The following is a 17233-nucleotide window of genomic DNA, read 5'->3' as shown; positions in this document are numbered from 1 at the left end:
TTTAGTTTTGTTATAAATATAGGCTACATACATGCAGTGAATATAATCAATAGGATATGCGTTGCCTGAACCACATTTGTGTGCTTGCTTATAATGTTTAAAATGTATTTAAATGAAATCGAAAAGAAGCAGAGTGGTGTTTTATAACATATTTCGTTTTATTGTTGCCTAAAATGTACATACAGAGATAACCGGAGTAGCAGAGCGAGCTGAGTGGCGCTTTCAAGAACGCGCTGTTCCATTAGCAGAATTACTGGACTCGCGTCCTCGGGAGTCATTCTCCTGAGTCGGACTTTGCGTAGGCTACTTGGTATTGAGAAACACCTAATGCCGGCGCTTGTTTCTTGTGACAAACATGCCGAGAAGCAAGAACAAGATCTGCAGTATGTCATCCATAGTTGTTTACTATGTCGCTTTCTTCTTCGCGCGAAAATGACGTCGATCGCTTCTTTCCGGCAAACACCACGCCTATCAATTAAGGGTACTGTTGGCGGTGGAAACGCTAGCCGGATCATGCTGTACCGACCCGTACCGTACCGTACCGTACCGTACCGCTCAGTGGAAACGAGCCACAAGTGTTGAAACAGATTGCTGGTATTACCTTTGGTTGCTGTAACAGTTTTTCTGCAGTGTTTGCATTTGACTTGAGTTTGTTCGGTGTCGTCTTTATTGAAGCCAAAATGCGTCCAAACGACGGACACTGCGTGTTTCTTTGGTACAAGCGGCTCCTGTTGCTGAGTTGACTCTGTGTTTGAGTTCCCCTCCATGTTGCTTCAATGTCGCAGACTGGACGGGGCGGAGTCACGTGACTACACATGCGGTAATATGTTTTAAGGGGAAAGTACATTAACACACAGTGGGCGGAAATATTAATAGGATTAAAAAACCGAAATAACCGACATGGTAAAATTACGTCGGTTATAGGCTCTGAATTCCGGTTTCGATTACTTTTCGATTAATCATCCAGCCCTAATTCAGAGTCAATGATGAGATTTCAAAGATAAATGACATGATACAGAAGATCTCTCCATCTGCAGCAGACAGTGGCTCCCTGATGGTCTGGATTCAACTGCAATCAACACCAGAGCCCATCCTCCCTAACCTTGAACCCTGACCTCTCTCCCCCCCCCCCTTTCACATATGTTAACACACTGACAATATTGTGCTGTCCTGCCTCCCCTTCCTCCTCCCCTCCCCTCTCCCCATCTTCCCACGTAGACTCTCTCTGGAGATAATGACCATCCTCTGTCGCTGTGAGAATATCGAAACTTCGGAGGGTGTCCCCTTGGAGGTGACAGGGGTCGCTCAGGTAATCGCACTGAATGAAACAAGCAAACCAAATGAGACAATGAGAAATATTCTAGGTGCTCAGGGTATGAAGGGCAGTGGCCTGGTTCCATTTCCTGCATCGCACACATACACATGCTCTCATGCTCTCTTCCACACTCTTGTGTTGGTCTTCCTCTGCAGTGTAGGAGAGCCAGTCATCTCTCACTATCCTTGTCTGATGTTTGGCTACGCAGCGCGCTCATGGCTCATGTAACTAATGGCTCACGTCAGCATGTTCTGACTGTTGGGTCTGTAATGGATGGCGATGGACGGATCATGGGCTTTTGGGAATATTGTGGGTCGGGATATAATCTTTGAGTTGCTGGGAATCTGAATCCAGACAGTTCCATTACAGCCCATGGTCAAAACACCTGATTTGTGCTGACGAAGTGGTTGTGTCTTCGTATTTTCACCCTGCAGATTCATTTTGTGTTGTTTACCTTCACGCCTTCCTTTAACCCCACCTTCTTCCTATTTTCACACCGCTCGACATTCTTCCCGTAGTTCATAGCCAACTTTTTTGTTTTGTTTCCTTTTTTGCGTTTTCCACAGGATAACCCTTGAGATTATGACCCTGCAACCCAAGTGTGAGGATGTAGAGACAGCGGAGGGGGTAGCTATTACTGTCACAGGTGTGGCACAGGTAAACCACCTTACCTCACCTAACCTCAGCTCCAAATGACTCTTTCAGGTTTGCCAGACTGATTTCAGAGCCAAACCCTTTTATCATCATTTCCTTTCATTCCATTGCTGCCTTTTCTGGTCCCTAAATTTCACCCCCCTCAGGGATGAACGGTGCTACTCTTAGTCAATCTCTCATCAGACTGAAGGTCACTGATTTGTGCTCAACATGATGAACTGTTGTTCGGTCAATCAGAGATTTAGTTAATTTACTGATGATTTTTTAAAACGATCTATTTTGTCTATTTGGGGGAAAAGCTCACCTCTTTATGCTGTGAATTAATTTGATCTGTTAAGTAGAAAAATCAATGGCTCTGTTTCAAAGCCCAGTGAGATATCTTGCTTTATACTGCTTTCATAGGCAGTATATAGGCAGCAACCTAATCAAAACAGTGAGTGACTAGTGCAAAGTACATGGGAAACTTGAATTACAATTGATTTCAATTGAGTTTTAAATTGGCATGTCATACATGCTACTCGTGTCGTAATAACCTTATGGTTCTACTCGAAGCTGTTCACATCCTCTTTGATCTTTTAACGTATAATAGGTCTTTATATCATAGCTTTACTAGGGGTTGCAAAGACTAGTTGACTTTAATGCTCTGCCATGGTGCTTTAAGCTTGACGTCGACTAGTCGCTGATCATGGCCTATAGAGGGCGCAACAGGATATGAAAACTGAAGTTTTACGCTCAGTTTCCAACAGTTAAAATTACAATAAAAGCATACTCTGTGAGCGCTCCACCATACGTTTGATTATACCATCTGGATGCTCAAAACTGATCGGGTGAATGCACATTTTAAACAGCTTACTGTAAATGTAAGTTAATTGCCGTTCTAAACTAATGCGCTGCTGCATTGTAACGTACACGCTAGGGATGTGAATTTCTGCCAAAAATGCCATTCGAAAATCGAGGAGCAAAAGTCGATTATCGTTCGAAAATCAAAAAAAAAAAAAACGCACACTCACAATGACAGAAAGGGAGGCCAATTTCATCTTTAGCGATTTGTCATCAAACAAACTGTTTATTAATTGAACAATTAACATGTTTTCGTCTTTTTTTTTAACATACCGGTAGTTAACTTAACATAGAAGAAAAAAACAATAAGCACGACAGTCCGCTTTCGCATCGCCAAACCAGATGCTCGTTAGATAAAAAAATAATGTCATAATGATTTTATGCAAACCTGCCTTGTTACTGCAAAAACCTACTTTTTGAACAAATTAGTTTCAAACCAAACTATTCGTGTGATGCCACTGCGCAATACACACACAGTACCGCGGGTTGGCGGGTGTTCATTTCATAAACTGTGGACAATGGTAGCTTTTTTAATGTAGCCTATAAATTAATGTATATGTCCAAAAAACGGATAATGTCATCATACTTGTAGTTCTATCGTCGAGTAATAATCTGTTTGGTTGTAAAATGTATTACCTGAATGAAATGAACTCGAATGTATCCTGTGGAATCATTCATTCACAGACATCATACGAAGATGTTCAACTAGATCTTCATCGCTGGCAAAATATTATGCATTTGCAGATTTGCTTTCACTAGACTGTACTGTAGGTCCACGGCCACTTCATCCAACGCTCTTGATGTTCTTAACTTCCTGTTACGACTCCGTGTCGAGTGTGAATTGAAAGCGCTTCAGACGATTCAGTGCGTGAGGAACTGAACAGATCATTCAAACTGATTCGCGAACCGATTTAGACAGATCTGCCAACTTGTTTGATGAAGTCTTTGAACAGAATCGACTCAAAAGAGTGATTCATTTGTGAATGGAGCATCGCTCATGGCATGCCCATAAAAAAGACACAGCGCGCTTGGAATAAACTACGCATTTAACAACATGTATTTCATTAAAATAAAGTAACGAGAGGAACGTCGCCCAACGTAGTGAAGTAAATGTAGCCTACTTTGTTACTACCATAGACGGTTACTACCATAGACAGTAAAGGTTAGTCTACTACCCACCTCTGTTGGGCGCAGAGTTAACGGTCACGACAATGCTCTTCTTCTGTTGTTTGTTTACACTATGTATAAAACACTGGTATCCTAGATCGCGCAGGAGGGGGTTTCATTCATGTTAGTGACACCTTGTGTCCCCGACAGGAAAATACCCTGCTGCGCGATCTAGGACAGTAGGCGCGCCGTCAATTATGTCACATTGGAATTGCGCGAAAATATAACGATATTCGAATAAGCAATTTTATGATCGAATTTCGAACGCAGTTCGACTATTCGAAGATCGCGACTCATCCCTAGTACACGCATACAGACAGTAGCGCGCACATCAGTCTCAGGTTCAGGTTGACTCGACTTTAATTACATAAATGTTGACGTAAAAAAAAATCTGACTTCGTCGAACCCCTAAGCTTAACACGTCTCCGCATTATAAACAAAGCATTTATCTAACAAAGCTCCAAAAATAGTTCAATAGGATCTGTGATGTCTAGTGTTTCCTCTAGGATTTTTTCCAGCCGTGGTGGCAGGCCCATTTCGCCAGGGGGAGGGGGCGTGGCCCATGAGTGATATTCCCATTGGCCACGCCCCCTTATCCCAGGTGTTTAAACCTCCCCTAAGCATTATAACATGAAAGGGGCCAATAAGAGCGGCAAAGCGATTATGCGCATCCCGTGCGCAGAATGATGCACTTGAAGCAACGCGAAGTCACAGCGTGCAGCGCTTCGCATTGAAAAGTTCAAAGCACAAAGCGAAGAGATTATATCTATCTATGCTTAATGTATTATATCTATGCAACAGTTTATTGAGCCTTTTCTTTTAACAGTTTTAAATTTCAGTTAACTTACAGTGCGCATGAAGAACAATTCATAGTGCTCTCTACTCTAGTGCTGTAGTAACAAACACCCAGGAGAAAGGAATATGATTTAGAAAGCGCTATAAACTCCAGCAAGATAAAGTCATTTTATGCAAACTATAGACCTTTATCTACAAATAAAGTCTAATAATGGGAACATTGATCTTGAAGAGAGTGTCGTCGTGTTACTGTCGTAACCGAACGTGACGTGCTGTTTGAATGCTGAATGGAGAATGACTGAGGAGAGATGAGTTTCCATTAACTTTAACAAGTTAACTTTAACTTTAACATTATGCTATTGAATGACTTTAGAAGTCTTGGAATATAGTGCGAAAACTTTATGGTGCTTTGCAATGTTTTGTATGCCTTTAGTGGGGCTTAACAATAACACAATAGTATGCACAATATCGGACCGAAAAGCTGCAGCCGTGGCGGGATGATTTTAGGTGTGGCGGCCCACCACGTCAGAATGAATGTAGCGGAAACACGGATGTCACATGGGCAAATACATTTGCATATTTGCATCGCACCATTGGCCCTGCCAACTGGCATTTAGTCACTTAACAACTTACACTTCTATATGGTCTAACAGTCTTAAAGGATTAGTTCACCTCAAAATGAAAATTTCCTGATAATTTACTCACCCCAATGCCATCCAAGATGTTCATGTCTTTATTTCTTCAGTGGAAAGAAATTAAGTTTTTTGAGGAAAACTTTTCAGGATTTTTCTCCACACAATGGACTTCAACGGTAACCAAATTGTTAAAGTCCAAATCAATGCAGTTTCAAAGGGCTTTGAAGAGCTTCAAAGGGCTCTGCACGATCCCAGCTGAGGAATAGGGCCTTATCTAGCGAAACGATCGGTCATTTTCTTAAAAATGTATATACTTTTTAACCACAATTGTTCATCTTGTGCTGGTCTGCGACGCGCCAAGCATTACGTAATCACGTTGGAAAGGTCACGCTGGAAGTAGGCCGAAGTACCGCCCCGTTGTTTTAAACATCCAGGATACGCACACGAAAGGACCATTTTAAACAATAAACTGACACAAAGACATAAATATGTCATTCAACATACAATAAAATTTGAACAATCCTCCTTCACGCTTGTAAACAATGGGGCGGTACTTCAGCCTACATCCAGCGTGACCTTTCCAACGTGATTACATAATGCCTGGCGTGTCGCAAGACCAGCACAAGACGAACAATTGTGGTAAAAAGTATATACATTTTTCTTTTTTTTTAGAAAATGACTGATCGTTTCACTAGATAAGTTAATTTCTTTTCCACTGAAGAAAGAAAGACATGAACATCTATTCGAAACAAAAAGAAATGTGCTACTCTCTGCTTATGTAGGCTAATTCGTTTATGAAGTGTGCATTTCTCTATATGCACGTTCACTAATGCGAAGACGGCGAGTCAGCATTGTCAACTTTATCTTTGCAACTGACACAGAAAACACTAGTTTATTAATAAACAATTAAAATGTCTCACGCATAATCATTAGTCTACTTTTGCCGGTTCTTTGTGGCAAGCTTTATGCGTGCGTTTGAGTGTGGAATAGGCAATAGCCTATATATTACGAAAACGCTCATTATGGTTTAGTATTCTCTCCCATGTCTATATTTAAGTAATTAAATTAATATAAATATGCGATTAGACTAATGGCTTAAATGAACTACTACTAATCGTCTAGAAAAAACTTTAGTCGTGCACGGGCAGCCCTACTTATTTCACATATTGTCGAACCAGCATGTCACTAAGGGCATTCTGAGCGAGTGTAATCTCCAGAAAGACTCTCTCTGCTCTGGAGGAAATATTACCGCTCACATGCTCTGGTGTGATAAAATGTGTTGTTCTTCTGTTGTCTGATATAGTTGATTGACAGCTTTGATGTGCGTTATTGGTTACATGAACGCGTCACCACCACATCAGAACCGAAAACATGGGGATTTTTTTAAAGACAATAATCGCACAACCTATTCGATATTCTATAATAAAATCAACTAATCGAATATTCGAAAATCATGACTCATCCCTAATTTATACATATTTGTTTAAAGTATAGGCTAAATTAAAATAACGTTATTAACCGGTATTTTTTCTAATCAAACAGTTTTTGGAACGGTAATGTTTAATGAGGAACGCAAAAACAAAAACGTTCAAATATCGATTCTGCTCGGAGTGAACCGATTGATTTTTATTTTTTTAAAGCCCTGCTTCTTTCTTTACAAAAGAGACCAAATTTAGCCAAAAAGAGGTGCCTAATCTTCTCATATTTTGAAACATTCATGTCGGGAATGCATCTATGATGTCTTGAAAAATGCCATCTACATAGGCAGACCGCAAGGTTTTAGAACAGAGCCTGTATGTTGCCACGTTCTGTGACCTTCATGTCGTTATTATGTACATGTTTGTAATGGTTTTCTTTTTAAGAGTACCTAATTTGTTTTGTTCTTTTATTTCTATTTTTGTTCTCTGTTGTCAGTGTGCCAAAACTTGCAGTGCTTAACTGAAGTCACATGTTTACCCTCATGATCATGTCTCTATTTTTTTGAAAACCCAACTTCATAGAGGAAATACTCGTTTCCACTACGGTTACAACAGCACATGGCAATACCTGTACTGCAAAATCTTTAATTCAGTTTCAAAGCCTAATTTTTTTTCTTCAGCTGTTATTTTCTCTGTGATTACTTAGTCTGGTGTTTCTGTGAACAATGAGAGCTTTGTAACACAGAGGCATATTACAGAGCATTTTTCTCTGGTGGTCACATGTGATTGGATGAGGAACTTAAACAAGACATTCCACAATTCAGTCTCCATAGAGACTTGAGCTCAAGGTCTCTCCATAGAGAGACTGTATGATTACATTTTTCCCTTGTAACATAACAGTGAAGGTTATTAATAATGTGAATTATGTAATAATGTAATACACTGGTTAGCCCTGCATGTTATACCCCCTCTAAATTCTAGACACATTTTGAAAAGTTTGTCTTGTATGTTTTTGTATGTTTTGTAAATAGAGGCCTTGCATCTGTTGAACTAATGGACCCACATATCCGTTGACCTCCCAGTCCTCTGCAATATCCTCCTGTCTGTTTCGATAATAAATCAGTTCCCATTACATGTTAGCAGCAGACATGGATATACCCAGATGATAGATAACTTTGTTTCCTTAACAAGAAAAACACACCTGTAAAGAAGAGAAAGTCTTCTTTAATCCAAGGACATGTTTTTAGTCTTTCTTGCCCTACTTTCATTTTCACTGTGTTGCATGAGTTCCTACCTTTGAGTTTATGCTGTGGTTTCCCATGACCACACCACGAGTGGTTCAGTTTGTTTTAGTTGTTTTAGTGAGGTTCAGTGCACACAGCCTTCATTTGAATGCTTTTTACAGCACGGCTCCCCCTGTTGACTGCGAATGCTACAACACTCCATTGTTATTGACAGTTTTTTATTTACATGTCTGTCCTCCTAATGACCGCTGATTCTGAGATAACTCCACTTAGACTCCAAAACTTCCATCTAAACTTCATAATAATTAACTTGTTACACTTGCATATCAAGGCCTGTTCACATCAACAAAAATGTTTTGCATGAAAATTCGTTTCGGTTTTTGCATGCAATTTGTCAGTTTGCATTAAAGGGGTCATGAATTAATAAATCAAAATGGGCTTGATCTTTTGACATATAAGAGGTCATTGTACTATGGAAAAATATCATGTAAGTTTCAAAACTTCCCTTTTAGTCCAAAAACAGCTTTTATTGAAACGAGGCTGCTCTAATGACTAATTGTTAAATTTTTCACTTTGTGACGTAATAGTGTAGCAAAAGGCCGCCTCTGCAGAAGAAAACCAACGCCTGCTTCTACATTGTTGCCACCAATTCACACATGTCTTGTAGTAGTAAATACAAGAGATACACAAACACAAGTGAGCGGCATCTTCTGTTTTGTCATCAGTAAGACATTAAAATGTATTCGTTTTTCAAAAGATGAAAGATGATAGCCTATAAGAACGACGGACAGAACGAAGTTATCCTCTCAGTCTCAACTATAACTGTGGTAACTCAGCACTTAAACTTTATTTGCCACAACCAATACTTATAAAGCATATGTAATACACATAAAGGTTTCACATTGTTTGCCAATGTTTCAACTATATATCGATATATTTATCACACACGTGTAATGGCAGGGATGTATTCATTATGTTAATTTAATATAAATTAATATAAATTATTTTCATATGCAAAACTGTTACCCATTTATAGCAGTGGGCGTTTAGTCTTGAATGCGCCACACCCATCAAAACAGTGTTTGAAAGAGAGGGTCAAAAACAGGATAGAAAATAGCTTATTACTCCTAAATTAGGATTTTTTTATGTAAACATCTTGATAACATTATAAGTGGACATCAGAGGACATTATTATTTTTTAAAAAATGCAGACGGGCTGAATGAATATGCAGATATTCATAATATAATAATAATACTCCAGGACACAGAGCACTACATTGCTTTTTGATACCAACTTACAATAAAGAAGAAAGGAAGTAAAACATTTACATGTTTTCAAACAGCTGTTTGGATTTTTGGATTTTCTATGGTGTTAATCACCACCAAATACAAGATTACAGAGACAAGCGAGACCATTCCGTTTTTTCGTTCTGCTATTTACTGTTGCTAGCAAAATCCTCTGAACATGTGACCAAAAGCGCAAATCTAATTAGTTGGCCTGTTTTCTCCGAAGTATAATGGAATAACACCTCTGTAAAAAAGAAAAGAAAAAAAATTCACATTGACGGCATGTGAAAAGACAATGGAAGCTTGTTTTCGCCACAGAATAAAAAATAAAATGGGTAATTGTGACTTTTTATCACACAATTCTGACTTTTTTCCTCAGAATTGTTAGATATAAAGTCGCAATTGCGAAAAAATAAATTCAGAATTGCGAGTTTAAAGACTATCTTTCAATTCTGACTTTATAACATGCAATTGTGAGTGTATATCTCGCAATTCTAATGTAAACTCGCAATTCTGAGATAAAAAGCAGTTATCTTTTAAAATGTTTTATTCTGTGGCGAAAACTAGCTTCCATAAAAGACACATTAACAGCTGTTCATTCAGAAAATGTTTGTTGTGTGAACAGACTTTCAATCTGATTACTCTGAAAATGTAATGTCAGTATGTGGAAATATGGTTACTGATCACCGCATTACCTGATGCCATTTTCACAGGGCATTACACCTGTAAAATGGAGTCATTTGAGATTCAGCGTGTGATTGTTTTCCCCAACCCACATTTGTGGCTGCATGCTGCCCTGTATTGCACTGCTTAATATGCCACCTGTTTGATGACTGCTCGACTATGGGGAGGATGCACAAACACCTTCCTGCCAGTGTTGGTTGACTGCACTGAAATCAGCTTTTTTCATAATCATGTACTGCTGCAATAACCAGGCCACATGCAGATTTTTTTCAGCTCTGAAAAAAAGTTTTGATGTTTACATGGGAAGCTGGTTGTAGTTCAGTACAGAGGGACGGCTTCTACCCGGAACATTAAACCCACAAAAATTCCCCCTCTCTTTCTGCAGCATGAGTTCATTCTGCTTTCCTTTTCACAGTCATGGAAGGAGATTGTTTTAAAGTGTCTCTCCTCGACCTATAACGTACAGTTTTAGGTAGGGATGCACCGATACCACTTTTTTCAGAATCGATCCGATACCAAAAATTCTGAGTATCGACCGATCCCCGATACCGATCCGATACCAGCGCAGTTTTTTTTTAATCAAGTAGAATTTTTATAACTCTGTGTGTTGAACTGACAATCACTCTTTTGTGTATTAAACACAATCTACTTAATATAGACAACTTCATTATAAAGAAAAACAAATCAAAATATATGATCATAATCTATGACAAAAATGCTATTATAAACTAGATTAGTGGATAATTCAGCAGTAAAATGTAATCTATAAAAATCAAGAGTGCACAGTATACTTGTATAAAATCTGAACATTTAGTGAAAAAAACATTTAGTGGGGAACAAATAAGAGACAATAAGTGTAACACTAAATCTGGTAAAACGTTACACATTGCTCTTTGTATTGTTGTAAAATATATTCATGAAAAACAAGATAACAAAAATCAAAAAGATAAATTATTTTATATATAGCCTAAAATTGAGACATGTTTTAAATGTATAGCACAGCTGTTTAATAAGGTAGGAACATATGATAGATAGGACAGAACAAGAAAGGCTATTAATAATCTTTCATTGCGTCACTGTATTATGATATGAAAGGCTCCAATACATTGCGGCACACAGCGCTTATGCGCATCCCGAGCGCAGAATGATGTGCTTGAAGCAACATGGAGTCACAGCGCGTCGAGTCCGCAATGAAAAGTTCAAAGCACAAAGGAAATACATATTGATGCGTAGTGTATTATACAGTATCTATCTATGCAATCGTTTATTGAGCCTTTTCTTTTAATAGTTTTAAATTTCAGTTAGCCTACTGTGCGCGTGAAGAACAATTATAGTGCTCTACTGTACTCCATTGTTGTGATCTAAGAGACACATGACCCGGTAGAAAGTAACATGATTAAGTTACAGCAATAAAGTCCAGCAAGATAAAATTGTTTTATGCGAAACCATAGACCTTTATCTACAGATCAAGTATACTTGAGTATACTCAAGTATACAGTACTCAAGTATACTCAAGTATACAGATCAAGTTGACTGTAGTAACCGAACGCGACGCGCTGTTTGAATGCTGAATGAAGAATGATTGACAGATTGACGGATGGAAAAGTTTACGTGATCTTGAATTTAATGACTTAAACATTCATGTCTATCTCACATTATAATATATAATGGCTTCAGAACACTTATAATATAGTGCACGAAAACTTTATGGTGCTTTATAATGTTTTTGTGCCTTCTGTTGGGCTTAACAATAACACAGAATATATACGCACAATATCGGATTTGGATCGGGCTCTTCTGAACGATACCCGATCCGGCAAAAATGGCAGTATCGACCCCGATACCCGATACAAATATCGGATCGGTGCATCCCTAGTTTTAGGTGAAGGGGTGGCAAGTCCAGGCCTTGAGTTTACACAACTTAGTGGGCTGTATGAGTCTGCACAATGGTTGCATTTAAAATGTCTTGCAATTAATTCCTGACATTATTTTATTTTTTGTATTTTGCATGGCCATTGTTGAGTGTTACCCAAAAAAAAACATTTATACCATTAAGTTTGGTTTTACTACCCTGTACATTGAATATAAGGTCTGTTAATTCACACTAGGGCTGGGCTATATAGATAAAAAAAAATGTCTATATAATCATAGCCTTTTTGATAATGTACTGTATATCTTGTATTCATATACAGTTGCAATCGAAATTATTCAAATCAGGTTTATTGCCAAAATGTACAGACTTTCAGCTGTTTGCAATGAACAAATCAAACAAAAGTAATTAAAATAGCTCAACAGATGTTTCAAGTGGTTTCCCCAAATTTAACTGAAAATGCAACTTTTAATGACTTCTGCAGTTTCAAAATTATTCACCCCCTTGAGTAGAATCCCTCACAACAGCACAAATCTGCAAAAAAGGTGTTATCTCAAGCACACCTGATGCAACTATTCAATGGCTTCATTAGTTGCACCAGGTGTGCTTGAGCTAGAACATGAAATATCTGAACTGGCTTGGTTTGTTGAGCTTCACGTTTGACTGCAAGTTAGAAATATGGCTAAGTCAAAAGAATGGTCCAAAAAGGTAAGAGAAGATTTCATCGCCCTTCACAAACAAGGAACAGGATACAAAAAGATAGTGAAGCCACTAAATGTTCCTAGAGACACAGTTGGAAGCATAGTTTGCAAGTTCAAAGTTAAAGGAACAGTGGTTACACTACCTGGACGGGGCAGTAAAAGGAAGCTATCAACGGCTGCAACCAGATTTCTGAGGCAGGTTCAGAAAAACCCTCGAGTGACTGCAAAAGACCTTCAGCAAGACTTGGTGGCAACAGGCACTGAGGTTTCAGCTGCACAGTACTAAACGCATGCCAGAACTCCACGACGTAAACCACTACTACCCCAAAAGCACAAGAAAAGTCGGCTCCAATTTGCTCAAAATCATACAAATAAGCCACAGAAGTTTTGGGATTCTGTTCTTTGGAGCGATGAAACAAAACTGGCACTTTTCGGCCCTATGGATCAGCGGTATGTCTGGAGGAAGAAGAATGAAGCATATGCTGAATAGAACACTGTGTCTACAGTTCAGCATGCCATGGTGGGGCTCGGTGATGCTCTGAGGCTGCTTTGCCTCCTCTGGCACTGGAAACCTGTGGAAGGCAAGATGGTTTTATTGAAGTATCAGGGAATCCTAGGAGAAAACGTAATGCCGTCAGTGAGGAAGCTGAAGCTTGGTCGTCATTGGACCTTACAACAGGACAATGATCCTAAGCATACCTCAAATTCCACCAAGGCTTGGTTTCAGAAAAAGTCCTGGAAGATTCTACAGTGGCCATCACAGTCACCTGACTTGAACCCCATAGAAAATCTCTAGTGAGATTTGCAGCACGCAAACCCAAGTATATTACTGAGTTGAAGGCCATTGCTCATGAGGAATGGGCTAAGATTCCTCAGAAACGCTGCCAGAAGCTGGTGTCTGGTTAAACATCTTGTTTGCAGCAGGTCATATCAGCAAAAGGATGTTCTACTTAGTACTAAAGATGCTTGCCATGAAGGGGTTGAATAATTTTGAGACTGCAAAAGTCATTAAAAGTTGCATTTTCTGTTGAATTTGGGGAAACCACTTGAAACATTTGTTGTGTTGAGCTATTTCAATTTCTTTTGTTTGATTTGTTCATTGCAAATTTTGCCAATAAACCTGTGGGGGTTGAATAATTTCGATTGCAATTGTGTTTGTATATATATATATATATATATATATACTGTAAGATGGCTTAGTCAAGATCTGTTTTACAATGTTTTTACACAAGAAGTAATTATATGCATCTATAGATCAATTCATTATGATAAACAAATAAATAATAAAAAGTCATAGTAATGATCACAATATTGCTTTTATTAATTTTACATTTATGTAAGTGATAAATCACAAACATATTGCAAATGCTCAATATATTGTCCAGCCCTTCCCGCTGCTTGAATGTAATTAGACATTAATGGTGGGTTGCACCAATAAGGATTAAGGTTATATCTAGATTAAATCAAGGTTTATCTAATTATGTTGCACCAAACTTTAAACCGTTTAAAAATAAGCAGGTTTAAATTTAAACCATCATTTTGATCCTGGATTTAGTTTATATTTAAGATAGATTAACTTTAATCCTGTTGCTCCATAACTTTAAACTCAGATTTAAATCTTATTTAGGGATTAGGTTAACTTTAAATTTACAGGTGGTGAGGTTTAAATAAAATAAGGCTGCCCTGACTCGTTTCTCATGTAAAATATTTTTATATTTTACATGTTCATAAACTTTAACCTCTATAACTTTTCATAACTGTTACCTTCTACAATAATCTGACATTTTGCTTGTAAAAGATCCCAAACTTAAATCTGTGCTTCAAAGTATTCTAGACTTATAACAGTTAAGTTGTCTATGCTCAAAAAGTGGGACTGACAGTTAACAGGTTAAACAGTTTTGTTTTCACAAACTTTGAAAATAAAAAGTTGTTAAACTCAGCAGAAAAAACTCAGCAAGACACTGGCACTTTCAGGACTACAGTTGAAGAGCTCTGACATACAATAAAGAAATGTTATTTTGTGTCTGTACAGTTGCTTTTGAATAGCTGCCTATATGGGTCAAATTGACCCACGAACATCAAGATCATATAAAAATTTCTGTTTGCACATTTCACTACACATCGGCATGTTGAAACTTTGCATGCATGTTCATGACCCTAAATGGGAAAAAGTCACAAATATCAAGAAAAACAATTAAATAGTGGTTAGCTGGTATTTAAGATGGCTTGAAAAAAGAAATGATAGCTAATTTTTACCATCTGTGGCTGGCAAAATATTGTTTTCCTTATTGAAACAAGTGGGAAAAGCTCCTTTTTAGCTTCATAGGGCAGTAAAAAACTAAAATAACTAAATATAACCAAGAAATCTTATTTTGGGTCTTTACAGTTGCCTTAAAACATTAAAATATGTTGGTCAAATTGACCCACAAACATCACAAAAGCAATAGAAATCATGTAATTATCAGCGTGTTGAAACTTTGTATGCCTGTCCATGAGCCTAAATGAGAAAAAGTCACAAAATTTTAAGAAAAACAACATGGGTTAAGTTAACTGGTTTTTCTGACAACTCAAAAATAAAAATGGGACAAATTCACCCATATGTTTAAAATTAAATGGGGCAACACAACTCGTTTTAAAATAAAACCCAGATCAACAAATCCTTGATTCCCTCTAACCTTTTCTTAATTTAATTCTTATTGGTGCAACCCACCCTTAGATTCTTTAAGCATGTAATTTAATTTTTATCAACAGTATAAACACATGATTCTTTTACATTCTGATTAAAGTGTCAATTCAGAGTGGCATGAATACTGATTGATGCATGTCCCACAATTAACCACAACCTCAGTTGTACACTATTTTACAGCATCCAGCAGATTTGGTTGTGCTTATTGCTTAATGTCTGTCCCTCATACCTGAAAAATAGCCTTTTTAGATGTGTCAAAACAGTTGAGCAAATATATAATATGACTGTTTGGATGCTAGAATATTCTTGAATAGTCTGTCTCTAAAATATTAAAACAGTAAGACTTGTTCTATGTCTTGTTATCCTGACATACATTTTATCAAGCTCTAGGTGTCAATGGCATGCTGTGATCCCGTGTGTGTAAGTGTTGGACCATAACTGTATGTGTTCTGCTATCAGGTGAAGGTCATGACCGACAATGAGCTGCTGGGTTATGCCTGTGAACAGTTCTTGGGCAAGACAGTGGCAGAGATAAAAAGTGTCATTCTGCAGACGCTGGAAGGTCACCTGCGCTCTATTCTGGGTGAGTGATGCTGGACACTTGTGTCTATCTCCAATAGAGCGCACTCTTATCCTCACTGTGAAGAGTTTAGACAGGGTGCACAGTTAGTGCTAGATCCAAGCTCTTGCCAGATAAGCAGCATAAATCTTTAAACAGATCATTGGGACATTATGTATTAAGTCTCAAAGCTTACTCTCCTTGTTCCTTGTGTTCTTGCAGTGCATTTGAAAAATTGATACATCCTTTGTATGATACCGTACATACTTACTGTAGCCTTTGGTCAATTTCCTTGAAGATGGAGGAGTAAGGAAACAAGAAAGCATCACATGTTTCACATTCTCACTGACCTTATTTGCTTGTGTTCATAGGGACTCTGACTGTGGAGCAGATCTACCAGGATAGGGATCAGTTTGCCAAGCTGGTGAGGGAGGTGGCGGCACCTGATGTGGGCAGGATGGGTATTGAGATCCTAAGCTTTACTATTAAGGTGCTCTTACATTAATATGTATATATATGTATATATAGAGAGAGAGTTTTTGTTTTACTTTGCTTTTAAATTTTATGCTGTTTTTAACAATCAGTCAATGTCTTTCAAACCCACTGCTGTTGTCAGGGTGATAATCTTGTCTGTTTTCTTCTATTAGGATGTCTATGATAAGGTGGAATATTTGAGCTCCTTGGGGAAATCCCAGACTGCTGCTGTTCAGAGAGATGCTGACATTGGCGTGGCTGAAGCAGAGAGAGATGCTGGAATCAGGGTGAGCTGAAGAGTCACTTTCTAAGACCAGTGTACAAAAAAGGGCCTGAATCTCTCTCTCTCTATCTCTATATATATATATATATATATATATATATATATATATATATACTCTATAGTGTGTGTGTGTGTGTGTGTATATAAGTGTGTATAAGTGTGTGTTTGTAAAATAAATGGTCAGGGGAAAATTGATAATCAGGGTCAAAATACTTTATGAAATATTGGTTTATTTTATGCTGATTTTATACAAGATTAGAAAGTTTTGGACATACAGTATCTACTAGGGGTGGGGGAAAAAATCGATTCTTAGATGCATCGCGATGCGGATGTGGACGATTCTGAATCGATTCACAATTGTCAAAAATCGATTTAAAAAAAAAAAAAAAAAATTTAGATATATATTTATAATAACGTAATATTGACGGAACGCGAAAGACGGAACTCTGAAGCGCGGAAGTGCAGTGGCCGGACCGTCTGTGGCGTGCACATAACAGACGCGGACGCGATGGCTGAGCGCCAAATCCAAACACCCTCCTCGTTAAAAGCTGACGTGTGGAAATATTTTGGCTTCTGAAGTTGAAGGGGGAAAGGAGCTGGACAAGAGCCACACTAGTTGTA

The 17233-nt window shown here is 38.1% G+C and overlaps 1 protein-coding gene across 2 annotated transcripts in view; it reads left to right on the top strand.

Annotated features, from left to right (window-relative positions):
- Positions 1 to 17233, top strand: part of flot2a (flotillin 2a) — a 45734-nt gene that overhangs the window by 21713 nt on the left and 6788 nt on the right. The window contains exons 3-6 of one of the 2 annotated variants that reach the window (XM_056269983.1): positions 1882 to 1972; positions 15756 to 15879; positions 16227 to 16345; positions 16503 to 16616. In XM_056269983.1, the coding sequence (XP_056125958.1) occupies positions 1882 to 1972; positions 15756 to 15879; positions 16227 to 16345; positions 16503 to 16616 (448 nt within the window). Of the gene's footprint in view, positions 1 to 1218; positions 1310 to 1881; positions 1973 to 15755; positions 15880 to 16226; positions 16346 to 16502; positions 16617 to 17233 lie in introns of both variants that reach the window. The other variant, XM_056269984.1, reaches the window with a different exon arrangement.

The sequence above is a fragment of the Rhinichthys klamathensis genome, unplaced genomic scaffold (assembly GCF_029890125.1).
Source record: "Rhinichthys klamathensis goyatoka isolate OS25496 unplaced genomic scaffold, OSU_Roscu_1.1 h1tg000296l_1, whole genome shotgun sequence".
Taxonomy (NCBI): domain Eukaryota; kingdom Metazoa; phylum Chordata; class Actinopteri; order Cypriniformes; family Leuciscidae; genus Rhinichthys; species Rhinichthys klamathensis.
The sequence above is the reverse complement of the archived record's forward strand: the minus strand, read 5'-3'. Positions and strand labels throughout refer to the sequence as shown.